This window comes from Eschscholzia californica, unplaced genomic scaffold, assembly GCF_041429995.1.
Source record: "Eschscholzia californica isolate CP2 unplaced genomic scaffold, dmEscCali1.0.p SCAF_1, whole genome shotgun sequence".
NCBI classification, from domain to species: Eukaryota; Viridiplantae; Streptophyta; class Magnoliopsida; order Ranunculales; family Papaveraceae; genus Eschscholzia; species Eschscholzia californica.
This window is the reverse complement of record NW_028238198.1, coordinates 38,501,779-38,514,159: the sequence shown is the minus strand read 5'-3', so window position 1 is coordinate 38,514,159 and position 12,381 is coordinate 38,501,779. Positions and strand designations below refer to the sequence as shown.

At 38.6% G+C, this 12,381-nt stretch overlaps 2 protein-coding genes across 2 annotated transcripts; both read right to left on the bottom strand.

The window, feature by feature from the left end:
• Positions 1 to 429: 429 nt before the first annotated feature.
• On the bottom strand, positions 430 to 1,002 carry LOC147566658 (uncharacterized). Its single transcript, XM_086655164.1, has one exon. The coding sequence runs from the start codon at positions 1,000 to 1,002 to the stop codon at positions 430 to 432; it is 573 nt and encodes a 190-aa protein (XP_086511290.1).
• A 2,012-nt stretch (positions 1,003 to 3,014) lies between these two features.
• LOC147566657 (uncharacterized) lies at positions 3,015 to 4,454 on the bottom strand. Its single transcript, XM_086655155.1, has one exon. It carries the CDS (start codon positions 4,452 to 4,454, stop codon positions 3,015 to 3,017), a length of 1,440 nt encoding a protein of 479 aa, XP_086511281.1.
• Positions 4,455 to 12,381: the final 7,927 nt, after the last annotated feature.

The following is a 12,381-nucleotide window of genomic DNA, read 5'->3' as shown; positions in this document are numbered from 1 at the left end:
AAAAATGTTGAGTGGTGTCAATCAGCTGATTCTATTTAAGCGATAGCAGAGAGGCCAGAAGCACGAAAAAATTATCCACGTTGATAACGATATTGATTGCGTTGCAATGGAAAAAATGTCCCTAGTGTATTCTTTTCTAGGGTGAATGGTGTTGATCTTATGTCTTATATGATTCTCACTAAACTCATAAATTTGACTTAATTTTGGACATTTGTTCTTGGGACGACATCTCTCTCAAGTGGGCATGTCAAGGACTACATGCACCTACAAAGACGACCTTGTAATGAATTTTTTGGGCCCAAGTAGACGGTATTAGTTAAAGTTGGAGCCAATTTCCTTTCCAAGAACCCATAATGTGGGTCCTTTCTTGACCCTTAAATAGAAATGCCCAAGATTATTATTTTTTTTTTTGTTGAAATTTCCATATAATTAAATAAGAAGGCTATTACAATACTTAGAAATTAAAAAAGAAGGGACATTCTTCCAGATCTTGGATCTATTTTTCTTCCTTGCCCATTTAGCCAATTTGTCGGCTTGCTCGTTCTTCTGTGTTTTAGTGTGGCTAAAGAGAACATGCTCTAGTCTTCCTTTGACTTCTCTAATTCTATCTATGTATACTTTAGATTGCCAATATATGGAATGTCGACGATCTTGAATATGCTTGATGAGGTTGATGTTATCACTTTCTATGATAATGTATCCATGATTATGTTCTTCTGCCCATTGAAGTCCTTTAAGTATAGCTAACGCTTCACTCTCTTTGCTATTTCTTGCTCTAGCTATGGTGGCCATTGCTTCAATAAATCTGGATTCCGCATTGTGGACTATTAGCCCCATGCCAATGTATGCCTCAACTGACACGAATGAGGCGTCAACATTGATTTTAAGATATGGGTCCACTGGAGGTTTCCAATCGTCTAGTTGTACTCTATTATTTTTCACCTTGAAGTTTGATTTTTCCGGAAAGCTTTTGATTGCAGTAATAACTGTATTAATATCCATGATGGTATGTTGGAAACAGTTGTCGCATCGCATTTTCCAAATATTCCAAAGGATGGTAACAAAGTGTGTTCCATTGGTGGTGTTAGTTTGGTTAGAGTCTTGCCATGAGAAGATCCAATCCGTAATGGAAGAGATCCTCTCAGAGATAACATTGAAGTGGAACCAAATGTTTTTTGCCATAGGGCAATGCAAGAGAGCGTGTTCTATAGTTACAACTATTGTGCACTTGTTACACATGAAATTATTTCCGATGTATTTTCCAATCCTACTTTTTACATGTAGCGTATTGGAGCATATTTTCCAAATAAACAGTTAAATTCTCGGAATAGTAGGAAGAGCCCAGATAAATTCTAGTTATAGTTTGGAGATGAGGGAGGTAGATTACTTGTTCTAATATGATTATACATAGATTTGATCGTGAAGCGGCCGGATTCAGTAAGGGTCCATCTAATTTGATCGTTTCCCTCATTGTCGATGGGGATGGCTTCGATCAAATTAATGGTGATAGAGTCAAAGGTATCATTTAATTCTCGTTCCAATTGTTATTAGATATAAGTTGAGATACTTTGACAAGGTTGGAGTTATTTAAGTTAGTAGGAGGGGTGATAGCGTTGGGTATCCATTTTTCGTTCCATATATTAATATCTTTTCCATTATGTATTTTCCAGCAATAGAGTTTACGAATTTGATTTATGTGTTTGCTAATATTCTTCCATATCCAAGAATGATGTGATTTTGCTGGACTCGGAGCTTCAGTCTTGGGGTAGTATTTAACTTTCATCACTTGCACCCAAGCAGAGTTAGGTTCTGTATGTAGTCTCCAGGCTAGTTTACTAAGAAAAGCTACATTGTCTATTTCTAGAACATGTATACCCAGCCCTCCCAGCCTTTTAGGAAGGCTGATGGAAGACCAAGCTTTAGTACATATACCTTTAGGCTTAATTACCCCACCAGAATGACTTTTGAATAGTCATAATGCGTTTGTTGACGCTTTTCGGAAGCGCGAAACATTGCATCTGATATCGGGGTACTGCTGCCACCACGGAGGAAATAACCGTCGTGCGACCTGCTTGCGAGAGAAAAGAGTGATTCCATTTGTTGAGTTTACTATTTATCTGGTCTATAAGTTCATTAAAAACTTTCGTTTTGTTTGCTCCAATAAACATTTGTGCTCCCAAGTATTTCTCCGACGTGGAGGCGTATTTAACTTTGAGCATTCTCATGATCATCCGTTTAAATTTCGGATGTGAGTTTTTGGAAAAGAAAATATTAGATTTATTGTAGTTAATCATTTGTCCCGAAGATTCACAGAACATGTAGAGAATATTTTTAAGATTATGAATATTCTCTATAGAGTTTCTGCCAAATATGATACAGTCATCGGGGAAAAGTAAATGTGTAATCTCTAGGTTTGAGTTGTTTACAGGGAAGCCCAAGAAATTACCTGAACCCGAATTAGAGGAGATGATACGGCTAAGACCTTCCATTCTATGGTAAAAAGAAAATGAGAAAGGGGGTCACCTTGCCTAATGCCTCTAGTGGGTAAGAATTTATTACCTGGTCGCCCATTCACCAGAACAGCCATAGAGGAAGTAGAGATGCAGTTATAAATCATATCGGTCCAGTGCTCTGAGTATCCCAATTTCCTCATATGTTCAATGAGGAAGTTCCACTCAAGTCTATCAAACGCTTTAAACATGTCTAGTTTGAGCTCCAAAATATCCTTTTCCCCCTTTCATTTTCCTGTATGAGTGTATAATTTCCTGCCCGATAATTATGTTGTCAGATATTTAGTCGGCCAGGAACATAAGGCGATTGAAACGGGGAGATGATATTGGTGAGAGTTTGTTTGAATCTGTCAGCTAGAATTTTCGTGATAATCTTTTAAGTGGTTTTGAGAAGGCTAATGGGGCGGAAATCTGCTGGAGTTTGCGGTGAGGGAGTTTTAGGAATGACGCAAATATGTGTATGGTTAGTATCTGTAGGGAGCTTGGTGGTAATGAAGAAATTTTTTACCATATTGTAGATATCCGGACTGACGGTATCCCAGTTGGATTGGAAGAAGAATGGAGGATAACCATCAGGTCCCGGTGCTGCTTTTTCTTCAGCCAACCAATTGCTTTGTCTATCTCTTCTTGCTCTGGGATTTTGATGAGATCTAGGTTCTGATTATGAGTAATGGTTGGGTTGAAAAGATTGATAACCTGAGGATTAATAGCAGTATTGTTTGAGGAGCTAATATTTAAAAGGTGCTCAGAAAAAATGTTCTGTATTTCACTAGGATCATCTTGCCAGCAATCATTCTGATCCTTTATGGCCAGAATCCGGTTGCGCCTATTTCTATGAATCGCTTGAGAGTGGAAGTATTTAGTATTTTTATCTCCGAGGGTGATAAAATCGTTGCGAGACTTTTCCTTCCACATACTTTCCAGAAGTTCATATAACTTTTCCAGATCTGAGTGCAGTTTGATATTTTCCTCTTTGCTATTACTATTTTGAAGGTTAGCGACAACTTTATTTATATTATTTTCTATATTGTTAAAAACCTTTTTGTTCCATTTAGCTAGATGGTTGCTCAGACTATTCAGATTGTGCTGGATGTTATCTATTGAGAGATTATACTTATTGTTTTCCCATTTGTCTGCTATGAAATCATGACAGTCCGGATGGGTCATCCAGGTTCTAATAAATTTGAACGATTTTGGTTTGGTGTGATTAATATCTTCAGATTTTAGTAGAATTGGTAGGTGATCAGATCCTACCGATTCCAGATGATTAATGCTAGAGTTGTTATATTTTTGGAGCCACGACTGGTTGGATAATGCCCGGTCCAAACGCTCTTGGATCAGGTTGTTGCCATATTGTTTATTACTCCATGTATGCGGGTTCCCCTTATACCTTATATCCATAAGTTCAAGTTTATTGATAAAGTTATTAACTTTAGGAGTGTTGGAATTTGAGGTAACGCTTCCTCCACTTTTATCTAACGGGTCTAGAATAATATTCAGGTCCCCTATCACGATCCAAGGTGTCTCCGTACCTGGATTAAGATCGATTAACTTTTTCCAAGGAGACATCTTGTTTTTGTTATAAGGACTGCCGTAGAAGCCGGTGATATAGGTGTGGCTGAATATTTGGCTATCTGCAATTTCCATATGGATCATATTGTTGTCCGAAAAAATGATATTAGCCTTTATTTGGTGTTTCCAATACATAACCAGGCCTCCTGCTTTATTAACAGGTGCAATGAAGTGACTCGAATATTCCTTACCTATACGAATACTTTTGTTAATGTTGATCGATCTGTTTTTTGTTTCAGCTAGAAAAACAATATCTGGGTTATTCTTAGATATAAGATTAAGAAGGTGTTTCTCCGTGAGGAAAGAGGATATACCTCTCACGTTCCAACTAAGAATAGATGGACAGTTACTAGGGGGTGCTTTTAGAGCCATGAGAGTTGGGCTGGTCTGGGCTATCGCTAGGATACTTCTAGGGGCACCTAAATACTCCAATCTACCTGAAAGGAAGTTCAAAACAAAGGCCGGAAACTCCGGCAAGCTGCTAGAATCTCCGGTTAACCAGCCACAACCGAAAGATAATGAACAGTAGAGAACCCACTAAAAGTTAGGAAGAAACAAATAGAACAGACCTTAGGAAGATAGATTAAAACAGCAGTGAAGGAATTGAGAGAGAATAAAACAGAAAGTTAAAACAAAAGAACAACTAAAATAGATATAAGCCAATTAAAACCAGAAATTATCAGTCCATAATCACAAAAGTAAACAATCCCAAACAAAAGTATCTGATCTTCTATCTTATACTAGAAGAGAAACCAAAGGACTGCAAGCCAAGAACACTTAACATACAACCAAACAACCTTAGAAATTACTACTATCAAATAAAAAAAGACACTAACAGGGATAAGGGACTAGGATTAATCGACCAAACTAGGCTGTTCATCCTCCTCTTCTACTCTAGCATCCGACATAGTACCAGGAGATTCCAGCAGAGAATCGGCGAACAAGTGGCGTCTTCTCTCTTCTAGGTTGTCTATGGATAGGAGGTGGAAAGTACCAGCTGGAAGGGATGGAGTTTGCGAATTCAGAATGAGCAATCGATTTCCCTAATCGACGAGCCAAACCACCACTATCACTAGATGAACCACTGCCATTAGATCGATCCTGATACTTCTTAGCCACTAGCTGTCTCATCTCACCCTCTTCTATCTTGACATCCAATAAAAGCTCAGATTCCTTTCTCTTACCTCTCTGACTATGCTTATCCTGCTGAGGAGAACTCTCTACATGGGGGGCAGGAGGCTGAACCACTGTTAAAGCCCACTGTTGAGGGGGATTGCTGGAGGTTGGAGAGATATCCATTTTTGAACTAGAGACTCTAACATTGGGCTTGATGCAAGGAATAGCCGAATGATCGACAATACGACAAAGATGACATATAGCTTTGGGGAATCTCAAATAACTAAAGTTAACCGGTTTACTTCCATCAGTAAAAATGGAATTCAATGTAGCCAACAGTGGAGTGAGGACATCGTACATAAACTGGATGCGAATCAAAGCATTTGGAACCTGCTGAAGTTCTTTGGGAGGATCTGCATGATATACCCCATGCAAGAGAAGATGATATCCAAATCTTGTCTATTTTGTATGGCTGATGGGAGATCCGAGAAACTACACCACATTGGTTCACACATCAACTCAGGGACTTGTTCTTTCAAAGAAAAATCAACTTCCTACATCACCACTAGCAGCCCCCTAATAATCCACGGCCTACCCTGATTGATTTCATTCATGACTATCAGGCTTCTAGGCTTGATTAAGAAGTGGTTGGGGCCATAAGGAGCTTTGGAGATGACACATTCACGGAAGAACCTCGATTGGCCTGATAGATGCTTGCGAATGTAACCAATGCCAAAATCATACGAGCAACAGAGCCTAGCTACAAACCCAGCTTGAATTTCTTGTAGTTCTTTACTAACAGAAGGCTTAGAGTATGCAATCGTAAGGTTACCATAATCCGAGATATTCATTTGAAGGGCCATTTGTTTAGTGAGGTCGTTGATACTAGTCTCTGAGGGGTAGGATGACATTAACATAAGGAGTAGAAGAAGGGAGATGAACAGATTCAGAAGTAAATCCTTAAAAAAGAGAATGAGACTTGGAGATGTGAATGATTTAAATGAGGGAGGCGAGTTGTGAATCTTATCTTACATGTTCTCGGTTGAATCAAAGACCAAAGTCAGACACAACCCTAGAAGTATAATGGCGTCTCCTCGCCTAGGGAAGGGAATATCGACCAATGAAACACTCCACATGTACTCAAAGTATAGGCCTACCAATTAACAAGCACCAAAAGTAGAGAGTAGACGAAATTCTGGCTCACGCTTGAAGAAGGAGAATGAACAACCTAATTCTTATGGTTTAGTTCGGACACATGTTAATCATGCAGGGATTACACTAGATAAGCAATACATAAATAGCAGTTAGGGTTTACCTCAAAATAATTACCTCACCTTCTTGCTGATTCTCGAGGTAGGTGATGATGCCGTTCACTTTCTGCTTCGTCTTCTTCTCCGAGTATTCCCTAGAGATGAGAGTTGGATTGTTGTTTTGTGTGCTTTACTTTTTAAGAGATTTGTTTTGTAATGATTAGCTTTGGTTGTGAGTGCGTCGTTGTGTTTGCATGTGTGCTAGAAGTACCTTGAAGCTTGATCCTTGTGTTAATGGAGGTAGCTTTAGGGTTTATTCAGGGAAAAAGGAGGGGGAAGGATTCTCGCTTGGCTGACGTCAGGCGAGCGTTTCTCTCTCCTCAAAAACCCCAATCTCCAGAAATGTGATGAGACATGAAAATGTCCCATCTGAATCTCTTAACTTGGACTAGTTAGTCTATTTCGGGCAGTTACTCTCATGAATTACTTGTTTCTTCTGTCCAGGTGTCTTCTACAGAATTGAGCGCGAAAGAACGGTTAAAATCAGGAGATTGACACATTAGGGGCATTTCGGTCATTTGGAGGTTAGGGTATTCTGGAAATTTGATACTCGGATGAAAAGTGGGGTCCATGGCGAGTCCGTAGGAGAAAACGGGAGTCCAATCGGAGTTCGGAGAATAAAACTAGAGCAGGTCAAAGTGGGTCAAATACAGTCGACCACAGTCAGCACCAAGCTTTCGGAGACACATGGCGTATAGCAGAGGCGCGACATCACTATGCGCGGTACTTGTTCGGGTATAGCGGGACAGACTTATACCAAATCAGTAGAATGATTCGGTGCATGCAATTTCATGCCACTAGCTCGAGTTTATTAATCTCAACGGACCACATGACAATCTACTTCATCCAACGGTCATCTATACTGAAAGGCAAGTAAAACGTGATAGGCCATGTTGCATCATATCCTCCCTTTTCTTACAGCAATCACGTGTAGTGCATTGGCCCTAAAATAAGGCAACTACTCCTTCCTTCTTTATCTCTTTCTCATCTTCTTCTTAATTTGTTTAAAGAAGATATATTTGACAAGATTTGTGATCTTCTTAAAAGAGAAACCAGAGAGAAATTAGTGAAGGAAATAATTTGACATATTAGAAAGAGCTGGACAGTGAGTGATAAGGAAGGATATGACCAAGAAGGAAGCTTGATTGATGAAGAATTTTTAATAGAGAGAGAAGTAAAGAAATTGAAATACAAAAGGAAAGTAGTAGATTGGGTGAGAGGATAAAACAGGGACATAGAGAAAAAGAGAGCAGCTCGGTTTTGGGGGGGATCACCATTAATCAGCTCTCATCACACGGCTAAAACAGGGAGCATTTATCATCTCGGCTGGACCAAACTACACCATTATTATCATCTTCATCTTCTTCTTCCTCTAATTTCTTTTCTTTTTGTGAGAGAAAGTGAGAAACAGAGAGAGAGATATTTTTGTAGTGAGAGAAAGTGAGAAATCAAGAGAGATATAAAGATTGATTTGTAGAGAGAAACAGAGAGATTCAGAAGAATTTTGATCAAGTTGTTTTGGATTGTTATTTAAGAAAGGATTGTTTTCCTATTTCTTCATATCAAATACATCTTTTCTTTCAAATTGGGTTGGTGGTTATTGATTTGAAATTGAAATAAAATCAGAGAACTTAGAGAGAGAGAAATTTCATTGGAGAAGAAGACCGCGTTTGGTTGAGAAGAGTTGCTGGAAATTTATTTTCACTGTTGCTAGAAAAGTATTTTCCTTAGGGGTGCGTTTGGCTGCAGCAAAGGAAAATAACTTTTAGTAAGATTTTTTTGATATTCCAAATCATGTGTCTTTTCCTCTATTTGATTTTAAATCTCAATATCAGTTCGAACATGTGTAACTAACTTCTACAGCTAGGGTTAGGATGAAACCGTAGTTTTGCTTAAGTAAATGATCATCATCTCACCATAAACTTCTTTGATTTGTTTTGACATTGTAAAATTAATTTCTTCGCATTAGTTTCGTGATATCTTTTTCATTAGTTATACTTATATTTTGATGTTTCATATTTAGACTAAGTGTCTTTAATGTCTCATGCTTAAGATTTGATAGCTAATAGTTAGAGTATTGTTTGAACGATTGATTTGAAATTAAAAGTTTAGATAGGTTTGCTCTGAAAGTATATGATTTTCCGAGGTTTGGTAGAAAAGTTACCATTCCTTGAGTTATAAAAATATTGAGTCGTGGTTGAGTAGGTTAGTTTACAAGCATGCTAAGGTGGATTCCGAAACCCTAGGTTTTCTCTTCATAAGTTTCTCCAGTAATTATCTTTTCGTTGTTTTTAAGTTTGTTATTTTAGATTTAATTTTCTCATCACAAAACCAATTTCAAACAAAACCGTCTTAAATATAAGATTTAGAACAGGTTGACTTAGTCCCTGCGGATCGACTCCGGTCTTACCGGGTTTACTACTTGACACCCGTATACTTGCGGGTGGTGACCTTTTTAGGAAACTTTTTAGGCCCATCAAATGGGAAACTTCTAGAGGACCTCCTACTAGGACAAATATTACTCCAAATAAAGGTGGCATCTATAGAGTTGATGAGTCAGAACTTAAACTCGCCGCCATGGCTAGAAGAATAGAAGCCCTAGAGCTTGGTCAGCCTAAAGCATTCAGAGAGGATCCCACTCACATCATGAGTGTTGGAAATGAATCCACCTCTTATCCGTGCTCCGTCTGTGGAGACCCTTCTCATACAGGGAACAAGTGTACCTTGTTATTTGGTTATGATGAAAAAGAACAGGCCAATTTTCTTTATCAAACCTCTAGGCCAGACAATCGTCAGAAGTATGATCCTTATTCCAACACGTACAATCCAGGTTGGAGAAATCATCCCAATTTCTCTTGGTACAAGGGTCAAAACCAGAGTCAACCTAGCAGTTCAATAAACCCTGCTGAGTTTAATGCCTCTAGGAATCCCTATACTCAGCCTAGTGCACAATATCCTCCGGAGAACAAGAACTCTCTAGAGGAGGCCTTCATAAAACTAGCTAATAGCCAAGTAGAGACCAATCAATCCTTGAATAGTCTGAAAATCCAGGTAGGTCAACTTTCAGAAGCCCTTAGCCAGAGGGAAAAGGGTATGTTTCCTAGTCAAACTGAGCAAAACCCAAAAGGTACACTAGGTAAACAACCAATGGATCAGGCCAATGCAGTAACCACCCTTAGAAGTGGTAGGGTAATTGACAATAAGGTAGGAGTTCCCGAAGATAGTGAACTAAACTCTGAGCAACCCACCTTACCAACTAGTGTCCCTAGTAAAGAACCTGAGAAGGCTCCTGAGTCTGAGGAACCACCTGTAGTGCCTGAGCCTTACATTCCCAGAGCCCCGTATCCTCAGCGTCTCGTAGAGCCAAAGAAAAAGTCTCAGTTCGAGGAGATAATGGAAATATTTAAACAAGTCAACATTAATATTCCATTACTAGATGCAATTAAACAGATCCCAGCTTATGCTAAGTTCCTTAAAGACCTATGTACTAGAAAGCGTAAGATGAATGTGCATAAGAAGGTTTTCTTAACTCAACAAGTGAGTTCTATCATCCAACAAAACCTTCCACCTAAGTACAAAGATCCAGGAAGCCCTACATTACCTTGCACTATAGGGGACCATAAGATCGAACGAGCTTTGTTAGATCTAGGTGCTAGTGTCAACCTTCTCCCTTACTCTGTGTACTTACAGTTAGGTTTAGGAGAAATAAAACCTACTTATGTAGTTCTTCAGTTGGCAGATCGGTCTGTCAGGCGACCACGTGGCATAGTAGAGGATGTTCTGATAAAAGTTGGTGAGTTCATCTTTCCTATAGATTTCATCATCTTAGATACTGAACCAGTTCATGATACTCAGAGTCAAATCCCTGTCATTTTAGGTCGACCATTTTTAGCTACATCAAATGCTGTCATATACTGTAGAAGTGGTCTTTTAAGATTGTCATTTGGGAATATGACGGTGGAAATGAATATTTTTAATGCTGGACTCCATCCGGATGACATAGATGAGTTTAGTGGGTTGAACTTGGTAGAGTTATTAGTTCAAGATGGATTACCAACGACTCAGTCGAGAGATCCCTTAGAAACTCTATTAGCCCTTTTGAGCTTAGATGAGGAGGGTATTATTAATGAGATGGATAACATGTTGGAATCTAGCTCATGGTTGGTGTCTGAACCAATTACGTTGTCAATCATGGAGACACAATTCCCACCGTGTGAACCCATTGTTAATTCTGAGGAGACTTTTGTGCCCCTTTTGGAGGAGCAAAAAGTCGAGGTTGTGTTATCTCCGACCTCAACACCTTCATCCCATTTTCATGTGGATAAACTTGAGAGTCATTCCACAACCAAAGATGATGAGTCATGGCTACTTGACTTGTTGAATGAGACCATTAGCTCACTTGACTTAGGTGAAGATCTAGATGCCTTTAAGGACCCTGCTTACATTGGGATAAGAGAGAGCATAGAAGGATTATCTAAACCGACTTTTGAGGACTTAGAGTCGGATGGCCGGGTTATTCCTTTGGAAGTACCCAACATACCTGTTTTGGAAACCGCTAGTCTAAGTATGGATGTCTGTGATCATCTTACATCTTGTCCCTCCGGAACCTGTTTAGAATATAATGCAATACCTCACTTGGTTTTTCCTCCCTACATAGATCCTTTCTATCAGGACTATAGATCTGCTACTCCATTGCCAAACTTAACGACTTTATTGTCGTCTAAGTTTGGGGATTCTTACCTGATCACGATAGTCTCACGGGTACTGCAACATATTTACACAAGTGTGAGACTATCATTCACTAATCACTTCGTGTCTTGGGTAGATTCTCAGATGTTTCGCCTATTGGTTTATGGAGATGTTACTTAAGGATTGTTGAATCATCTGTATCGTCTGGCTGAAGACGTTAAACTTAGCGCTTTCTGGGAGGCAACCCATGCATAGGACTTCTACATACGGTAATATCTTTCCCTCATCCTGTTATTTTTGCATAGTCTTCAGAACATTGAGGACAATGTTCGGTTTAAGTTTGGGGATAGGGGATTGAATTTTTAGTCCTTATTTCAAAAATTCAAAAGGGTTCAAAATTTTTCAAAAATTTAAATTTTTAGATTGAAAATGTGAATCTAGTTGTTTTTGCTTGTTAATAGTTATAGAGTCTAGTTGGTTGTACTATCCGTTTGCTAAAGGTTTTTCCATGAATTTCGAGTCTTGAAGTTGTCTGTGCACTAGCCATGTGAGTGTTAGGTAGGTGAAGAGTTGACTTTTCTGAGAGAACTTAATCGATCATTAGTGGAGACTTATCCATGTGAGATTCTGAGCCTTTCTTTTTTGCTTTGAGTGATCTCTTCTGTGCTAACTCCGAGTAGAGTGAAGAGCTACTCAACCTCGCAATATTTAAACGAACTCATTTGATCTCCTGAGTTCAAATTTTACAACCACTAGGGATGTCATCAGGAAGTGAACCTTTCTCTTGTAGTCTGGAAACTTGAAAACAGTGTCAACTAGAGGAAGATAGAAATCCATTTGTTAGAACCCTGAGAATAAGGCATGAAGCAAAATGAAGAGAATTTTACCCAAGGAAAGAATAATGTGAAGAAAGTCCTATTTGTATTATGATTACCAGAGTCTATGTAAAAAAAAAAAAAAAAAAAAAAAAAAAAAAAAAAAAAATTAGAAATAGAGAAAAAAAAAAAGAGAGAAAAGAAATAGAAAAATCAAAGAAAAAAATGTTTGTTTAGTTTAAGTGTTTATCCTTCGAAGAAATTCTTGAAGATTTGAAGACGTCAAGTTTTCAGGAGTTCTGGTTCACATTATCATTAGTTTCTATTGACCTCTAGGAAACACTGTTAGATAGTAGATCAGGTGAGAAG